The sequence below is a fragment of the Fringilla coelebs genome (genome assembly GCF_963513975.1).
Source record: "Fringilla coelebs genome assembly, chromosome: 19".
Classification (NCBI taxonomy): domain Eukaryota; kingdom Metazoa; phylum Chordata; class Aves; order Passeriformes; family Fringillidae; genus Fringilla; species Fringilla coelebs.
The window spans coordinates 85,955-106,234 of record NC_140045.1 but is presented as its reverse complement, the minus strand read 5'-3'; the positions used below and the strand labels follow the sequence as shown (position 1 = coordinate 106,234).

Below are 20,280 nucleotides of genomic sequence, written 5' to 3'. Positions count from 1 at the left end.
GCACCTTCCCTGCCCAAGCAGTCTCTAACCCACAGGAACACTTCACAAGTGAGCATCCTAAGTATGTAAAGCACAAATGCACATCCCATTTATTTCAAGGGTTCTTGAAGGAGTGTTTGACTCCATGTGAAGACATGCATATTAGAGAAGAGACCTGAATTCCCTTCTGTTATCCCACTCACCCTCCTCCCCTAGTCTCCTTACCCAGTTAAATGAATCTTGCCAATCTGTGTTAGGAAGAACTCCAAATTATTTTTGTGATCTTTCTTCATCAAAGGCAGAATGGTGCAAGTTGGTTTCAAACTTCTCTTCAAGATAGCCTGGTCAAGCAGAATCCATAAATCACTGGTGGAAGGCATTAATTACTACTTTGTCTCTGAATTTTTGTCTATAGGTTCCAAACCACTTACGTATCTGTGTTGAAGTGGTGTGTGTGCCAAGAGTTCTGTGCTAGCTGCTGGCACACACACCACTTTAACAGGGAAGAGTACCCTTCCGGCAACCCAAGCTGTTGCACATCTAATAAAGTAGAACCTACAGAACATTAATGTAATTCTGCCAAAACACAAATATCCCTTTCCCAAGCAGACCGTAAGGTGAAACCAAAACCTGCACTTGAAGAACTGCTAAGTCACCTTTTCATGCCTCCCACTTGCACACACTCCCTTGCCAGGAGCAACACCTTATAGTCTGAAGTATCCTAGAGCATTTTTCAAGCAAAAGCTATTAGACCAGAAAACTCAGCCTTGAACACCTGACCCAATTTTTATATTCTCTTCAATTTGATCCTGTGGTCTTTACATGAGAAAATCAGCATACTTAAACCCAGACAATGAAGTCTTAGTCACTTGCATTAGAGTCCAAAATTGTTCAATGATTTCAACCTGAAGCATACAGGTTTTCTCTATAGAAAAAATATATGCCCAATTTAAAAACTGCACTCTCGATTCTCCCTTCAAGTCACTTCCAAAGCATAAGACTAACATGACATAGTAAAAATACACTGGATTGACACTAAGAAACACTGTGTAACTATTAATCTTGATCATGAGTAAGTATTATTCTTCCTAAGACTTCTCCTCTTGTGTGCCACTTACCAAATAAAAATGACCAGTCCTTGACACTTAAAGAACAGAGACAAGACCACACCACTGATCCTGAGGAGCAAGTATTTCCCAATGCACCTCATGTTCTATGTTCTCTACTACAGAGCCAATTCCACAAGAATCAATTTTTATAGGGCGGGGAGAAAAGAATAATGATCTGATCTCAACAGAGAAAGGAGTTTAAGAAGAAAGTAAGCTCCTGTGGTTTCAGTCTACTTGGTCTAGGAGAAGAGGGGAAAACACCACTGTTATCCACCACCTTTTAAGACAAAACCTCAACCCAAATTTAGAGTACAGATGGTAAAAGATTTTTTTCATAGAGAAGGTCTGTTAAGTCTTTGCATGTCTCACTCCACCATAATTTTTGCACACACTCTCCATTAGATCCAAACAATGAAATGCTTTCCTTACTCATTATGCAGTTCAGAAAGCTGGCTATCAGTTATCTGAAGTGCATAGGAACAAATAGCAGCAGTAATGTGAATGTCTGGGTGACAAAGTGGTAGTGTGTTAGGGATTTTTTATTTTAAATATTAACATACACTACCCCCTAAAAAACCACAAAGAAACAAAAAAACCCCAAACATTAAAACTGGGAAAAGCTCAGAAGTACTGAGGGAAGCAAATACTCTCAGAACGAGGGCAAAAAAAAAAGCTGCAGTCTTCCCTAGTCATCAGATCCTTAAACTCCTTGTAACAGCATGATGCTATCAATATAGTGTAATACTGTAACAATCAAATATGATACCTGTAAAAGAGCATGTGGAGCAATCTCTACAACAACGGCATTCTCTGGAACATGCTTCAGACCTTCATGGAACAGCACTGGATTCACAAGGTTGTTCACATGGTACTCTGCAGAGGAATTCCTAGCCAGATCACCTTGCCACTGAGATTCAGGGATAGATGTACTGATCCATCGTGCTGAGCGAGGTTTAGGGTGTGGAATGACCTACAAATAGTCAAGAAAGAAGGACAGGAGAAAGAGTTACAAGTCATAGAGAACAACAGGATTAGCAAAAGCAAGCAGTTCTTCCTTTTCGCAGGTTGATTGCTCAAGACATCCTCCTGCTCCAGGCCAAGCGATTTCAAACATTAGATCTCAGAGAGGTCTACATGCTCTTCAAGAGATTTTCTCTTCCTTCTGAAAAAAGGAGTCCCCTTAAGCTCAACATAACCTATAGGCAAGCTAGGTGTCAGAGCATAAGCCATGCAAACCACGGTTTGGCAATATTACCTTCTTCAGAGCACTGAACAGTGCTGGTGCAATAGATGCCATGTAATGGGAGTGAAATGCGACGCCAGCACTGCGCACCTCCTTTGCGAACACACCCTCTTTCTTCAGTTTGGCAACAAACTCATTTACAGAGTCCTAAGAAGAGAAACATAAGTGAACTAAGAGAGTAGCTCAGAAAATACCAGGTATCTGTACAAGCCACTGTAGTCCCTCCATACCCTTCATCAGTTACCATTTAAGGGGAGCCACAGCAGCGATGAGGTTATTGCCCCTCTCAGTCTTATAATTTATCATCCTCTATGCCCATGGATATGAGAGATTGTATTACTAGCTTACTGAGGCACTAATATCATTTCCTCTCACAGACTATTTGAGTGTGTAAGTTTATACAATGTCTTATGTCCACTGCACCACTTCAATCCAGCTCCCTTTTCCAAGCAGCTGAACTCTAAGTAAGCTTCATGCTTTCTTCAAACTTGAACTTCACAGATCCTACTGACAATCCCAGTACACACTGTATCACTTCCATTCTCACCAGAGGCCCCGAAACAGTGACAGTGTCCTCAGAGTTGTGACAGGCTGGTACCACATTCGGAGGACAGCGTTGTTTACACTCCTCCCATGTCAGACCTGCAGAAGGAAGGCCACAGGACAACAAAAGAGTTTCCAGTTAGGAGCCTCATAAGAGGAGGAAATCTTAAGTGCACAGTCACTGTGCTCAATTCAGCACTTTGCAAAATTGGGAAATACTTGCAAGAGACTGACAGGTACCTCCCTCTCCCCTCCAAAGCAATTCTGAAAAAGCTAAGAATAATTACCCTGGAGTTTTACCATGACATGTATCACAGTTAAGATGAACACAAGGCCAAATTTTTGCACCATCCCATTAATGAATGAGGTGCGGGTAACCCCCACACTTTCAAAGAAGCTACAGAAGTGGTTGTTTAGTTTCATGTTGCCATTAGTTTCTAGGAGCCAAGCCCATGTGTTCTCTCCCCTCATCTAGCTTGGATTGCTGAGACACAAAATAGCCATACAAATCAGAAACTCTAGTGGCATGCCACGTTAAATATGAAGCATCTGGTCATCCATTACACAGATACAAGTCACAGGAAGAACTTGAACTCAACATCAGATTATCAAAAACATACTATATGCAGATTTCCAAGTTCTATGATAAGAGTGCAATTTATTTAATCTCAAGGGGGGAAAAAAGCTAAATTAGGTAGGTAGTCCTTTGTAGCATTACCTAAATTAAGAAATCTGAGATTATAACAAGTGTTCTAATCCAACAGACTGCATTATACCTGCAACAACTTTTCTCCAAAGTGTTTCAGTGGTTTTAATTGACCGCTGGGTACAAGAAGAAACAGAACAACAACAGTGCTACCAAGAATAATTTTACTTTTAAGCATGTAAGTCACTATAAAGTCACACTACAAAGCAAAACTGCTGGGTCCAAAATTTTACATGACAGTGGGCAAAACTATATGACTTACACAAACACAAAGTAAAGCTTGTTCAGGAGAAAAGCTTATTCCCAAATGCTATTAGGCTATTAGTAGTTAATTCCACTAGCCAGCTGCCCACCACATCACAGTGGCTTACTGTTTTCACATCTCATTACTCCTGCAGACAATCAGAACTCTCGTTTTGAAAAAAATTACAAAAAAACCCCCAACATACATACACACACACACGCACATACCTGTGTGTGTATGATACATATCTATCAAGAGCCAAAAAACTCAGTGCTTTACATTTTTACCTTGTTTCAAGGTATTATTTATGAAGCCTGTCATTGGCCACTTGACAATAAATGTCTCCATTTCTACTTAAATTCTGGATGGTTACCAGAATCCTGATGTATTCCAGGACAGAAATCGCTACCATTTTATCCACCTAAATATTTAAGAACTTGTTCTACATCAGAAGAAAACAAAGAAGAGGCAACAGTGGCCAAGATTTTACAGACATGATAGTATCAGAGACCAGTTTTATCCCTATGACATACAACAGAGATTAGGTGCACATTCCTGTATCACTCTTTTGGTAAGGGTGTACCTACCAACAGCAGCCATTCCTCCAGGTGGCAATTTGGCCTCTTTAACGCATCGTCCCCGCCAATAAGCAGCAAGAATGGCTTCTTCATGACTTAAGGAGTTGTCTGCATAGCCACAAGCTAGTTCTCCCACTGAGTGGCCCAAAATGCCATCGGGATGCAGACCTGCAGCCTTCAGCATATCAATCTGAGCAATCTGCAAGCAGAAGTAAAATTACTGATTCCATGCCAGAGCAAGCAGGCCTTAAAGGTACACAGCAGTAGCAAGTAAATAATAAACTTTTTGGTACAGACATTCTTGGCCTCACTGCCTTTTTTTTCCCCCACAACTACAGCTCCATCCTCCTTTCAAAGCAATCCCAAGAATCATCATGCAACTCCAGTATTGCCTGGGCCTCTTCACAATGTAATTTTTCACTAAGAAAATATTTCCAACAACACGAAGCTGCCAAGAATGTATCTGTACAAAGTAAGAGTCTAAGACCAGCTTTCCAGATCACTTTAAAAGCTTGGCCTCTAGTTTATTAAGAAACCATGAATACCACATTGACACTCAGAATCATGAAGATGTTCATCCAGCTTGACTTAGTTCATTTGCAGAACAAATTTTAGAAGACATTAAATGGAACCTTGCTCCTTGGCACAAACATTTGCCTAAAACTTAAAAAGACATTCCTAAACCTCTTAATGGAAGAGACTGCGCCACATATACACATGGATACACATGCAAATCAGTTTAGACAAATAGTCCAAACATCTTGTAAGAAAAAAGCAGTGAAGCCAAGACCATCTGTACCAAAAAGTTTGTTATGTACTTGGAAGTGGCAAAGCCCGAAACTGTCAAGGGCACAATGCGCTCCCTCCTCTCAGAGAGATATTTCCAACAGCTGACACTTGCTGATTACACAAAACAAGCTGCCATTAATTGGTATAAAGTGTTACCAGCCAAACAGACACATTAGCAGAAGGTGCTCATGTAGATTGAGTCCACTACCCCCCTCCCCTAGCCCATTGAGTCTTGCCTGAATAGCAGCTAGTCCAACAAATGCATGAACAGTGTCATCGAAAGTGTTCTCATTTGCTTGCAGCAGCAGGTCTGAGACCTTAAGGCCTGTGCTCTTCAAAGCCTGATCTGAACGCAATATAGACTGGCGAAACAGATCCAGCTTCATAAGGCTCAGGCCCATGCCTTTCCACTGTGTTCCCATGCCTGCAGGATAGGCAAGGAGAAAGTGAACTTTTAGTAATACTCTGAAACAGGAGCAGACACAACACACTTTCCTCTGGCAGTTAAAGAATTCTAACTAAGAGCAAAGCATTTTACATTTCTTACATTCTTTAAACCGGGAACTGCTTGTTATTTACTGGGCTTCGCTGTAATCAGAAGACAGTTAAGTTGGAAGGTTTTGATAAAACACAGAAAACACAAGACTCCTAAACATGTCAGAGTTGCAAAATATTTCCTCATGCTACACTGTAAAATAACATAAGAGCACAGAATACAATTGCTCAAGCCTCAGATCTTAAAGAGGAATAGAAAAGCCTGGACTCAATGCTGCGCACCTACCTGAGCATATGTACCAGAGTGGTCTACCAGATGCTTGAACCTGCTGAATCTCTTTTATGTCACTTTCAGTGCCAACCAGTGTGTAGCCCCTGTAGGGCATGAAGGACACAGGAACTGCAGAGATATCGCTGAGCAGGCTTACAAATGGGCTGCATTCTCCATGTTTTCTGCTCTCTTGAATTAGTGTTTCCACAGCCTCCTGGGTTCTGCCAGAAATCTGAACCAGCCTTGGCATGTTACTAGTCTCCAGAGGTTGGCATTTGTTCTTATTTGGCCTCAGAATGACGTGAGCATTAGCACCCCCAAAACCAAAAGAGTTGATACCGATAAAGCCACCTTTCACTGGTGTTGGTTTACAAACTACCTCCAGGGAGCCATCTTGTAAGGCAGGAATGTCTGGATTTGGGGTATTGAAATGAAGATTTGGAGTCCATAGCCCATGTTCTAGAGAGAGAATGACCTGAAAGAAAAAACAGAGTGCTCTGTGCTCCACATTGTCTCATGACAAACATACTTTTGTTGTTTTTATTTTACTACAAATGACCATGTAGCATACTCTGAAGCAGTTCTCTATGTTTGGATGAAGGGACATTTCAGAGAACAGCATTATTGATGTTACTGAGGTAGCAACTGCACTGCCTAGGGAAATTTTCAGACCATGCAGGAAGTCAGCAGGGAAGTTGAGCGTAGTAGCATAGAGTTTAGCTTCCAGTCTCTTTCTAACTGGCAAGCCATGCAGTCTCACTGGAAAAGCAGCCGAGGTACTAAGACTATCACATCATCTTTTTCCCCTTTCAGATCCCATCTCTTTACCACATCCCACTTCATCCATCCCCAGTCACACACAGTCACAAATCCTCTTCCTTATTGCAACAAAATGCTCCTATTTCTTGCTTTGCTGCAAAAGAATCAAGCTGAAGCGCTGGTAAAGAAGTCTGCTTGCTGCTTTACACCCATTTTTTGTCTTCTTGATTCAAAAAAGCAGAAACAGCAGACTGGGCAGAACTGGCAGACCCAAACGGAAGTACTGAAACAGTGTGAGGAACAAAATATCTATGCCAAAAAAAGCAATCAGTATCAGTAGTTTCTCTCTACATACAGCTCACAGCACTAAGCCCACATTCATCTGCAGAACAAGCCCAGCAAATTGCAGCAACAAGGTCAGCTGCAAACACAGTGTGCTCTGTATGTTCAGCAGTTCCTTCATCACCCCAGAATGGTCAGAGAGACATACTGTCTTGGGAACTGCTCTTTCAAGTTGACTATCAGACATGGCAGCTTACCTGGGAGAACAACCAGTATAAATATACAACTTCAACTCATGGTCAACATGTTTAAAGCTGTAAGGATTTTCATGCACACTGTCCTACACCTACAATACTATGCTCTTTGAATGTGCCGCTGCTTTACACTGATATATACTGTACTTTAGGTTTGCCATGGTTTCTACCTAGGTTTGATAGCACAGTACAGTGAGCATACCACCAGTGCCACCAACAAGTTTTGTCTTTGCTGCAAAGCAAGTGATTAGACTGGCTGAGTAATTCAAAGATGTGGGTGAGTTTTCCCTTCCTTATCAGAATTTGACTGAAGAGGCCTCAGCAAGCCTTAGTTTCATTCCTACCTATCCATATAATTAATGGATTCGCTTCAAGTCTGAAATCTGATACTTTCAAGATCAAATTTCCTGATACCTCACATAGCAGCATTTTGTGGAATTCCAGAAGAAAACACTTTCACAAATTGAAGACATACTGAGACAGTTATTAAGAAACACTTGTTTTGGTGTAGAGGTGGGGGGCAACAGTACATCAAAGTTATGATCCTGTCCTGACAGATCACAGAACCACACTAAACAGTTATATAACACAGTATGGATTGAGAAGCTTATTTTGTGACTAGGCTATCATTCTTTTTATGAAGAATGTGTCAGTCAGAGATAAAGGCACTAAAAAACCCTAAACTTTTCTCTACAGAGAGGTGGATACTGCTATTGCCATGCAGGTGAGGCTACTACACAGTGAGTTGTATTTGGGTCACAAGCAACCACTTTGAAGAGTCTAAAATTCTAGCAGTGGCAGTATATGTGACTTTGGTTTGCAGGGTTCTATGGTAATAGGCTTACAAGCAAGTGTGAACATTAGCTAGCTCTCTGCTAAGCAGTTTAGCAGCCAGAGCCAATAGATGACTGTCTGCCTACAGCAGTAGTTAGCAAGCTGGTTGCTAAGACAGACAGTTATTCATGCTGGTAGCCTCATCCCAGAGAACTCACCTGGCTTCCTGCCATCCTAAGAGAGAAGAGGAAGAGATGATACATCCCTGGCAGAAAGCCAGAAGATCAGCTGCTCTTTTGGCACTGAAAGCCCACACTGCCTCTCATCTTTGGTCACTGTCATCTACTCCAAACATCTAAATCCCTCTACATGTATATGCCTCAAACTCAAACGACTTGCAGCAGAGCTCTGTTGGAAGTTCCAGTGTAAGGACTGACAAAGTAAACAACAAGGATTAACAAAAGGATCCCAAAGCCTTCATTCTGAGCAGAGCTACACTCCTACAGAATTCAGTAGGAAGCGGGAATTGAAGTCTGTGTGAACACAGCAGAGGGCCACCTGAACATTTGGTGGTTTGCAGGACAGCCACCGGTGCTTTTAAAAGTATTCACATGTGAGGCAACTAGTTAATGAGAAACACCCGAGTTCTTAATATCATCAGTGAACACTTTCCCCTGAATCGATGAAGATTTTCCCTAAACCAACCAAGCAAACAAACCCCCACACACTGGTGTTACCCACCATTACAAATTTTCCTTCACAAGTCTCCTGTTACCTTGGCTAATGCAGCAAGCCCTGAGGCAGGCTCTGGATGACCCATATTTGACTTGGTTGATCCAATTAACAGTGGCTCCCGCTCACAGTCACAGAAGATACTTGTAATGCTGTTTAGTTCCTGTGGATCTCCAACCTAGTATGAAGAGAATCAGGATGGCTATTAGCCAACACTTCCAAAACACACCCCAAAAGAGAAATCTGAAAGATTATGGTGTTTGGGCAAAGCCCAAAAGTTGTGAAGCAGAATATACTCTACTAATTGGTAGAAAGCAAAAGGATTTTACTTTGTGAAAACAAAGAATAATTTAATGGAAAGTGTGGCAAGAAATGCAAAGGAAGAAAACACTCAGTCCCTAAGGGACCATGCTGACCTTGGTGCCTGTCCCATGAGCTTCAATATACTCCACTTCTTGAGGTTTGACACCACTTTCGCTGTACAAAGATCTGATCAATTTATTCTGCATCTCTCCAGATGGGAATGTCACACCTAGGATCAAAATTGCCATCAATTCCACTCTCCTATCAGGTGCTTCCTGTTCTGATTTTAGCATCCTTTCATTTACTTTGGGCAGCCAGGTCTCTCCCCAAAAAATCAAACTAAAGACCTTTTCACCATGTTCTTAGCACCAAACTCTCAGGCTCTTTTTAAGAAGAGCAGAGGAACCAGAAATTAACCTAAAGCAGTGAGTTAGACTAGGGTGGAAAGATGCTGGTTAACAGAATACTAGATGTCTAGGTTAAGTAAAACATGTGAAGCTTTGTGTCACCACAACTGGAGAGCAGGAGAAGCTGGACAACAGTAGGGTAAGAGCTTTACAGTCATAATACCATACCTACATTTCTACCATCACTGCAGAAGCTACTGCAGACATGTCCTGAGGAATGCTAAACTAGCAAGAGAACTTTGCTGTTAGTTCAGTAAAAACCACCACTTTTCTCCTTTAAGTTCTTTACAAAACAGGGTCCTGAACTTTGCATTATCAAAAGCAGAAAATGAAAAAAAACCCCAAAATCCCAAACACAAAAAAACATTCTAAAACATCTGAAGAACCCTACAACAGATCATTCTTTACGGCAAAGACTCTAGACTGAACAGTTCTGTAGGTATCTCACTTTTCAACAGCTCAAGACCTACCTTGCTCCTTAAAGCCATCAGTGTTAACTCCAGCATTTATGATTGTGGCATAGATCCTCTTAGCCATAGATCTCTTGGTCAAAAGAACAACAACAGCAGCTTCAGAGCGACAATATCCATTTCCTGAGAACAGAGAGAGAGAACAAGTCACGACTGCTGCTCTGCTTTGTAAAATGTTGCCAAACACCATGCAGGAAGATTACTGCTTATAACAGACTGTTTTGAGAATCTGACATATCTATTTCTTTTAAAGAAAAATGTCATGACCTAGGAAGACACAGTGCTCATCACAAATTTCACAACAGAAATTTTGCATCAAGAGACAGCTAATTTTTCTCTCCAGAGGCAGAGGGACAAACCATATGGTATCAGTTTCTTCCTCACAGTTAGTTTTCCAGGTTCAGTGGAGGATGCAACATAGATCAGGGTATGGCCCAAACAGTGCACATTGGAACAACGACAAGGTTAGCTCTTTGCTGTATTGAAAGAGTAGCTGGTCACAGATTGTACAGTAAGTTATTCTCATACAACGTAAGCTTTTGTACTTATGCCTTACCTGAAGCATCAAAAGCCTTGCAGGCACCATCAGGACTAAGAAGACCCAGTTTCATGAACTGCACAGATGTGTTGGGTTTCAGCAAGAGATTGACCCCACCTACTAGGGCTGCACTGCACTGCCCATGACGAATTGCCTTATAAGCGTTTTCCAGAGCAACGAGACTAGAGGAACAGGCTGTGTCAACAGTTAGGCTCGGTCCTTAAGAAACATAAGGAAAAACAACCTTAATTTCCTAGATTCTTCTCCAAAGACTACCAGGATGGGATTACAAAAAACATATTAAAAACAATGTTAAATAAGAGTTGCTTTGGAACATACCACATAAGCCTGATGCAATGGGAGGCTACAATCACCATCTCTGCCTACTTAGAAGGTAAGGCATGAGAAAAATGGGAAAAAATTGTGAACAGATTTGCTTTAAGAGCATTTTTAAAAATTCTGTCTCTCCATCAAAAAGAGAACACAGCTTTACAGGAAGTCTCATCTAATTACCCATTCTCATCAATAAAAATCCCTCGTCCTTCCTGATGCTGCCTTTGTCATTATCTCTGTTCTCTGCTGCAATCCACATCAACTACCATTTCTCCATTCCCTTCAATACCATACATGGATTGAATCATACCCATCCTGGCAATCACATCATTTCCACGGCTCACCTACTTCTTCCACTTTACTCAAAAAAAAAGCCAACTGCTACAGTCAGTAGCAGTTTATCTCTGGTCTAGCCAACTTCCACATATCTTGGTACCAAACGGCAGTCTAGAGACCATAAAGGCTTCCTGACATCACCAAATTTCAAATTGACACCAGCTATGCCCAGCAGCAGCAGCTGAGTTATAAACCCTTACAGGGAGTCCTATCATATAGTCACTATGTATTTTTTTACTTTTCACATGCCTCCTAAGAACAGTTACATGCTATTTTCTCTTCCCAAAAGGGGTCTGTGCCATAATATCCATCCAGTCCTCTACAGCAACTGTGGTACAATCATGTTGAAATTGCAATTGCTGATCAGCATCAACAGGTTTGGGGGACACTCACCTTTAAAGTCAAAGAAGTAGGAAATCCTGTTGGCAAACATAGCACGCTGACAGCCAGTCATACTGTATCCCAAAAGCTCTTCTGGATCTTGGCTAAGGGCTTCACCAGCTTCTGACCCACTGGCACCAACCCATACACCTGTGTCTGTGCCACGGAGGGTGCCCGGATTAATACCTATGGGGATTGGAAGGTAGATTACAGTAAACAAAATGAAGGGCAAACTGGGGAGATATCAGGTACCAGTTCACCAAGAACTATTTATTGCCCCTTTCTGGCAGGCCTGCAGTGTTGTTCCCTTACCTTTACTAACCTTTCAACTGCAGACCTTACATGTCTTACTTCAGAGTCCATCAGAAGTTTGGTATTGTCTTTCAGCCAGAACATACTTTGCCCCAACAAAGCTTTTCAGCCTAGCTGGGCATTGCTAGAGTCTTGTGTAAAAAAGTGCATGGGCTACGAAAAGTACAAATGCTGACAGGAGAAGCTAACAGTTGATTTCCAGCAGAGAGAAAAGGAGCAGACTGAATAGGAGAAAAATCACGGCACATGAAATGTCATGTGAGCACATCAATATCTATCTCCAGCCGAGATCTGGAGTACAAGACAGAAATGAGAATTCTTAAGTATAAAAACAGCCAACAAACAATCAGAACAAGAAACAACTTTGCTCTAAAAAAAACACGTAGCAAGGTCAACTGTCAGAAATCTCTGCTGTTTCTTCTCTGTGCTTAAGGCGTCCTGGAGACAAATATTCAATCTCCAGATGGAGGCTTAGAAGCAGAGAAGCAAAAGTTCATTTCTGTAAGTCACAGAATGTTAAGTGTTAGAAGGAACTTTAAAAGATCACCTAGTCCCAACCCCCACTGCCACAGGCAGGGACATCTTACACTATACCAGACTGCTCAAGACCCTACCCAACGTAGTCTTGAACACTGCCAGGGTTGGGGCATCCACAGCTTCTCTGGACAACCTGTTCCAAAACCTCACCACCCTAAAAATAAAGAATTTTTTCCTCATATCTAACCTAAATTTGCCCTCTTTCAATTTGTAACTAGTCAGTACTAGTGAGGTGGTTCCAACTTTTTCCCCATCTGCTTATATTCTGACATGAAACTGATCAACATGAAGAATAAACTTCTTGGCCTGGTGGACAAGTAACTCAAAATCTCAAAGCACTGGCAGTGACAGAAGAGAGAGGCTCCTATTTCTGAAAGCACATTTCCTAGGAAAACCTTCTTTAGAAACAGATCAAATGCTACAGGTTTTCCAAGAATCAGGGCAATAGACAGGAATACATCAGGCCATCTGTCATTCTTTTAGACCATGCATGAGAATTATCATCAAGTCATCCTTCTTTTCCTTTTACAAAGGAATTATTATAGAATGTTAGGGTAGAGCAAAACATAGAAAAGCTCTAGAACCATTGACTGTTGAAGTGATTCTGTCATACTGGTTTGCGGTTGTACCAGATGATGCAGGTACAGATTTGTTAGCAGTCAGCACTGATTTCTTTGTTTGCATTCCAGAGACAACAGCTTTGTTCTAACCCTTGTACTGGGATCTGGTAACCCCATAGCATGTCTTGGATCTCCTCTCTAATGTGATGGCTTTCCCTTGTTAGAGTTCTTATCATACAAGTGCATGCCTACACTTGTTACACAGAGACAATACAGCTTAATTCTCCCTCTTCAGTCATTCATCCACTTACCTCCATCCAAAATAGCTTCATAAGAAACTTCCAACAGCAAGCGAAGTTGAGGATCCATTGTGTTAGCTTGTTTGGGGTGAACCCCAAAAAATGATGCATCAAATTTGCTTAGGTCCTTGAGCTTTCCATTTCTCTTGGGCAGTCCATAAATTCCTGTGAAGAAAAATTTGACACTAAATCCCAAAATACAAAAATGGCGAAGCAGCTACAAGCTGAGACACAGTACAGAATGACCAGAATGACCACAGTTGATTTTCAATTGCACATGAAACCTCACTTCCCTGTGCAGTACTCAGAGGGCTGCATGAGTATCTACCAACCTACCTCATCTGGGAATGAGAATGCTGCATTAGCAAAAACAAATGTAATTTTTAGGACTCTCCTGGATATAGCAGAAAAAGACATCTATCTAGTTTAACCATTTTTACTTTGGCAAATTGCACCAAGCACATATAGTCTAAAGGTGGTTCCAGTCAGTCACCAACTAGAAGAAAAAGAAAAGCTGCTTTTGACTCCTGCAAATCACTTCATAAAAGTATTCTGTTACTGAATTTCTTCATGATTCATCAGAAGTTAATTCAGGTCTGGAAGGATTTCAATCTCACAAATTCTCTTTTCATAGGATAATTCCTCTAAAACACTCAGAACTCAGGGTTCCAAAAAGAGGGACAATAAGAACTCACCTGGTTTCCACCTCCGATCATCCTCTGTGACCATATCAACCCCATTAAGCAGGTTCTCCCAAAACTCTTGCAAGTTCTCAGATTCTGGCAGCCTTCCTGCAATGCCTGCAATCACCACGTCTTCCATCTCTTAACTTCTCCCTGTTCCTGAGATCCACAAAGCAATAAGGCTAGTAAGATTTCACACAGAGGAAAGTATATGTGTCTTGTCTTCCTGACATGTTGTGACAAACAAGCATATTTGCAGGAACACCCACACAGGAACAGCCCATGGAGTCTCTACTATTAAAAAAAAAGAAAAAAAAAAAAAAGAAAACCAACTAATCAAATGGACCATAAGACACACGGGGTTGATAAGGATGAAAAAAAACGCTTTGAGAACCACCAGTTTCTATACGACAACCAGAAAATGAGTAGGTCTACCTCTACTAAATGCAGAGCCTCTGTGAAGTCAGCAAAGAAAGATTAACATGCTGGAGCACAGGTGGGTGGAGAAATTATGAAATACACATAGTAAAATACATAATTACAAGGCAAACCTAACAGGTAGCAAAACAAGTTCTACAATCATTCCAAAGTTAGATGCTAACTTAAGAATCAATAATCAAAAGATTTGTTGGATGTGAAAAAAAAGAAACCCCAAACAAAACTACAAGACTGCACAAAATCATCCCCCAAGTAAGTAACACAACCCTAACCCCCCTCCATTAAGTCTGAGCAAACAAATACCTGACTGAAAACCCAAACCAAACCTACTAACCAACAAAAAACTAAACAAACCCCCCCATACACACACAGAGGAGAAAACCCACACAAAGCACAAAGATTACAGTACAATTCAGCAAAATTTTAAATGTTAAAACCAAAGAACTAAGTGTTACATCTAAAGTGTTTCCTAACTGGACCCTGCACTGTGACGTTTAAAGAACTGAGAATGTGGTACTGACTATACAATAGAGGGTGGTGCTTTAAGATATGCTTCGGCAGAACAGATCTGGAATACAGACACGATGAAGACCATCAGCTGCTGTCCCAAGAAATTTGCATTCAAGACCCCAATCTCAAATACCACAGGAGAGCATCATGCTACGTAACATAGCATGGCAGGGCACCTGTATCAGACCACGGCACCAAATGATAGCTCGTATACTACACTCCTTAATATATTTTTTACTGTAGTAAAAAAGTAGTAGAAGATAAACAACTAAGTAGAGAGGAGGCAAATAAACTTGATGTTTCAGTCAAATTCAAATTATAATTTTAGATCCTAAGTAGACAAGTTAAAAGAGTAGGGGAAATACCCATATATATGGTGGGAGTTTTTTTTTTAATATGAAAATAAATAAAAGTTGCAGCTGAAGGAACCAAAGAGAAAGTAAGCATGCGCCGTACTTTAAATAATCTTTCTGGTAAGCAGGGGCAAAATATTCTTTACTGTGTGGGATTTTAAACACAAAGGAAACTAGGCATTCAAACAACTACAAGTGTGCCTTAATAACTTTAAAGGAAAAGGTTTGTTACAAAACACCTGAAGTCTGACTTCCATCAGGTATTATGCTACCTAGTGGCATGCAAACCCATTGCTTAAGTGCTGCTGGTGCTTGATCATCTTCTCCAAAATACTGCACTAATGGGTACGCTCTGATGAGTGCTTAGTGGCTGTTTTTCCAACTCAAGATGTTTCACTTGGGCATTGTTTTGCAGCCTCTTTTGGGACTTCCTGATGCTTTGAACAAGAAACAGGCCCCTCTTCTACCCAGGGACTACATTACTCAGGCAAAATGACACTTTCCCATAGCTGCATGAGGTTGCTGGGCTGTGCAGAAGGAAAGCAGAGCCTACACCTCTGCACAGCTGAGGTGTAGCTCTGCCAGAATGTAAAACCACAGAGGCTGCCCGATTTCTTTCACCCTTCTTTCCTTCAGCGGTAATCTTGATTCAGATCTGTGGAGTAATTGTGCAATTATGCAATACCTAACACTGAAGCAGAAGAGCTGATTACTTCACCCAGTCCATTCCTTCTGGGAGCAGAAACAGAAGTGCTCCCACAAGGACATCTTGGATTTCTAGGTCTTGTGTCAAACACCCAAACAACAGAAGGTCTATTCTGCTCTTTTTTTCATTTAAAAAAAGAAACATTAAGGGCCAAATTGAGCAAGGCCCTTAGTGAGAAACTAGTCCCCAAAATTTAAGTAGGCCCAGTCCACTCAGAGCTGAAGAGCTTTTCTACTCACACAAAACTAGTAAGTCAGTTTTATTACTGGCTTCACCACTGTACCTGTAAAAACCAACCAAGGGTCACAAGTCTACTACACTTTCAGCATTTCTGTGCTGGGGCGGGGAAAGAGAGATCTTAAGCACAAAGTTAACTATTTAGGCTTAAGGCATGAGATACAAAAATGATAAATTAAGTATGACTCAATTTTATACCTCAGCTCTTTGGGTGATGATCTCTAGGGAGAGAAATATAATTTCTGTTTCAGGGGACTGAAACATTCTTTATTTGATTGTTCCTTCTCATCCCACATCTCTTTCCCTGGAGTATCAGAAAAACTCTATCCAGGTAAAACCAACTGACGAAACATTGCTTTCAGACAGTGAAGTAATGAAATTCATCAACAAAACAATTTTTGCCAACTTGTTATGAATGTAGTTGAGCAAGACTATGTCAAAGGTGGAGAAAAAGATGCTGCAGTAATCAAAATTAGAAGAATAAGAGCCAAGAAGATAATTTTAACTTGGGTAAGAAGAGCCAGAAATTAAAATATTCTAATACACAAAGAACCAGAAAGATTTAGACGTGCCACATAGAGCTCCAAATGCATACATCTAAGATAAAATACAAATTATGGATTAAGCAGCAGACAGCAGAGAGGATATGCTGTTGGAAAACAATAGTGGTCCGAAGAAAAGTCATGAATATTAAGCCATCCCCAATTAAACAGTGATTACAGTAGTTGTTACAGCTACCAACAATGTTTTCAGTCTTCCTTGACAGATAGTAAGCAGGTAAACCATTTTAACGTTGATTGACTTTGCCCCCAGATGGTGTATTGCATTATTATTTTACTATATTAGAGACCTGTTTTCCACAGAGCACTTTTTGACTATATGCAGTACATTGACAGATTTTCAAGTATAGGGCATAGCACAGATCAAGAAAGAGCATTTAATTCTAGAGATGTTTTAAAGGAGATTAGGCTACGGAAAACATACAGACTGTTCCTACTACCTCTGATGAATGAAGTCTTCAAAAGCAACAGGTCCAAACAGGAGACAAAGAAGATAAAGAGGGACAAACAGGACTCTTCTATTTCTTAAGGCTGTATTTTCTGAATCCAATCAGACATCTAACATTCTTCTTCCTCAGTTTATCCTATGCTTTTGCTTAAATTGAGTTGCATGAATTCTCCTCAGACAGCTAGTGTTTTTGAGTGGAAAGAAGCAAACACAACACAGTCAACCTTCTTCCCTCTGCGGAGGTATCAGTGCAGTAGACACCTCAGTTAAGCCTAAACCACCATCTTGCTGGATTTGCACAATATTTTTTAGCAATTCTATTGTGTTGCTGACTCATTCAGTTTGCGACTAGTAATAACTAACAATCCCTTCTGGTATCAAAGCTACTCTTAAATTGAAATACTGTTTTCTATTGCATTTAAAACATTTTTTTCCAGTCCCTCACTAATTTGGCACCAAAAATTAATTTTAAAAGTATTAACCATCATTTTCTACCATCCCTGGCAGCTAGTACAACTTTTTTACAATACTTTTATCTACTGTTTCCCTACAGAAATAACCCTCTGACCATTAAGCATAGAAGCTTACAGAGGGAAACAAAAGCCAAAAAATCCAAAACCAAACTACAAACAAAGTGAAGGTAAAATCTGATGCCTTTGCTCACTCATACCTGACTTGCCAACCACTGGACACACTTATTCTGCCGTAAATGTTGTTCTGTTGTTCACCTATGGTTTGGTGTAGAAAGGACAGGGAAAGGGAGGGAGAAACAGCTGTTTCCAAAGAAATGACAAATAAAACCCAAATCTTGTTTTGCCTGATGCATATTTCGGTTTTTTAGAGAGGATCAGAATATTTACTTCACTGTTATTTTGATAGCTGTCATCATGGTGGGACAGAATCCCTAAAGTCAGCTGTGCTATTGTTTCTAGACAGTCCAAATCTTCATCTTCTCTGGATCTCTCTTTATTGTAAAATGAAACACTCACGACTCCTCCATAGCTTTCCTCAGCACAGATATTGACAAATGGACTGTTTTCTTTGGTTTTTTTCAGTATGATTACACCACAACCCAGGTTTCCTAATCTCTGGCTATCATTTCTAAAATTTGTAATAAACTGTCCTTACATGGAAATTTCACTTATGAAGAGTTATAATGCTTGCCTCCAAAAACCCCATTCACAGAATAGAGGCAAAAAGTCTGGCTTTCATGGTTTTGACAGCATTTGGCTACCATCAATCTGTATGTTACAGATTCAATTTAACAAAGACCTTTCAAATGCCTCTGCTTCAGGTAAGTATTTGTCCTGTCAACCACAACACAAACGAAAAGCAGCAGTGTATATATTGAAAAAGCACTACTTAGGGGGAAACACAATCTGGCTCAAATCTGTTACTGAAGAAATAGTAAGTTAGGCTTTACTCATGGAATCAACACACCATGGTTGATTCCCAAGTGGTCAGAAGTTATCCGCATAAAAATATAAGTCCTCAGTATGCCTATATCACATTTGTAAAATAACTGTTCATAATGGCTCTCATTCTCTTAATTCACCCACTAAATGCAGCCTTCAACAAGGTACTATTCTTTTCACTTTGTTTCAAGGAGGATAGAGGCTGCAGGAAAATCCTTTGCTCATGTGGCTTGAGGTTTCTTCTCCCATTTTTTAAGACAAGAGATGCTCCAAAGCCCCCAAAGGTGATCTGATGGAGTAGGCAAGTTAATTTACACACCCTTAATACTGCCTGTTTAAATTTAAGCATCCAAATAAAGCTATTAACCAGGACGATATGCATTCAGTATCTTATAGGGCTGCATTCCAGAGAAAGAATGTGGACTAAGAACCAAGCAGGTGCAAAAACAACCAAAGAGAAAATATGATCACATTACTAACAGAATCGCGTCGTCAAATCCATACTGGTGAACAATCACCGGCCTACTTCGTGTGGGCCATTGGTTTATACCGAAGGGGGAAAAAACAGTTTAGTAAAATATACAGCACGTTTTCTCAGATGGATTCCCAGAGCCTATTGGTGAGTCTCCCTTCCCAATATCGAGCGCCGATATCCCCTCGTACAAGCTTCTTCAGTCTGCCACGACCGTGCCTTCGCGCTAACCCGGTACGGCGTGCAGAACGCAGCGCCGTGGCCCCGCTGCCCGGGCCGAGCGGCCCGTACGGCCGTGGCGCCCACCTGAGGCAGTGCGGAGCTCGGCGCCCGAGCTGCGGCAGCGCGAGGCCGCCCGGCTCGCGGCGGGCGCGGCCCCTCACGCAGCGGCTGCCGCCGGGCGCGCGCGAGGACTGCGGGCAGCGGGGCGCGGCCGCGTCCCCGATCCCGCTCGGCCCGGCTGCGAGGGGTCGCGGCCGCGGGACAGTCCCCGCCCGCCGCCAAGATGGCCGAGCGCCAGCACCACAATGCAACCACCTTGCCGGGCGGTGGAGTGGGAGGCTGCGGCGCGGTAACCAGCCGCTGAGGTGGGGGACTCTCCCCAGAGCGACCGCGCTGGGCCACGGGAGAGCGACCCGCAGCAACAGGGCGCGGCGACCCCAGGGCCGGGGAGCAGAACCTTCCCGTCGCGCGGACCGAGCCCGCGGCCTCCCGCCGACCCCAGGGACCCTCATCGCCTGCCCGGCGTAGAGGGCAAGATGGAGCCTCCCCAGCGCACCCGCGGGGCGCAGCGGCCCACGGAGCCTGGCGCAGAAGCTGCCGCTCTCCTGACCACGCCGCACCCGCTGTCCCGCCGATACCTGCACAAGTGCGGATGGCTTCGTGTCGGTAAGACTGTGTCGTCAGCTCAGTGCGGGATCGAGATGATGCGGGGTGGACGCTGCGGCGGCTAGTGTCGGTCTGCGCACGGCCGATACTCCGCGCTCTCCTCACTATCTCCCTCTAGCTCCCACTCCTATTTAAGCAGTCGCCACCTCCAGCGGCCACGCCACATGGGCTGACAGTTTACGCCTCGCCGCAGTCCAATGAGAGCCGGGGCAGGGCCGCCCCGGTCAGACCCGGGGTGATGCCAACCCCTGCCCGCCGGAGCCGCTCCACGGGAGGAGGGGGCCCTGGCCAGGCCGGGGCAGACACAGGCTGGCCCGCTTGCCCGCGGCACCCGGC

At 42.4% G+C, this 20,280-nt stretch overlaps 1 protein-coding gene across 3 annotated transcripts in view; it reads right to left on the bottom strand.

The window, feature by feature from the left end:
* FASN (fatty acid synthase) overlaps positions 1-20,043 on the bottom strand; it is a 42,739-nt gene extending 22,696 nt beyond the window's left edge. For 2 of the 3 annotated variants that reach the window (XM_084218723.1, XM_084218724.1), the window contains exons 1-15: positions 19,917-20,043; positions 13,930-14,076; positions 13,247-13,399; positions 11,539-11,712; positions 10,495-10,695; positions 9,939-10,061; positions 9,175-9,290; positions 8,802-8,936; positions 5,973-6,432; positions 5,428-5,615; positions 4,412-4,601; positions 2,879-2,973; positions 2,344-2,478; positions 1,855-2,058; positions 205-320 (exon numbers count right to left, since the gene is read on the bottom strand). In XM_084218723.1, coding sequence (XP_084074849.1) covers positions 205-320; positions 1,855-2,058; positions 2,344-2,478; positions 2,879-2,973; positions 4,412-4,601; positions 5,428-5,615; positions 5,973-6,432; positions 8,802-8,936; positions 9,175-9,290; positions 9,939-10,061; positions 10,495-10,695; positions 11,539-11,712; positions 13,247-13,399; positions 13,930-14,056 — 2,417 coding nt within the window. In that variant the 5' untranslated portion in view covers positions 14,057-14,076; positions 19,917-20,043. Of the gene's footprint in view, positions 1-204; positions 321-1,854; positions 2,059-2,343; positions 2,479-2,878; positions 2,974-4,411; positions 4,602-5,427; positions 5,616-5,972; positions 6,433-8,244; positions 8,371-8,801; positions 8,937-9,174; positions 9,291-9,938; positions 10,062-10,494; positions 10,696-11,538; positions 11,713-13,246; positions 13,400-13,929; positions 14,077-19,916 lie in introns of those variants that run through there. The other variant, XM_084218725.1, reaches the window with a different exon arrangement.
* Between the last annotated feature and the right edge of the window lie 237 nt (positions 20,044-20,280).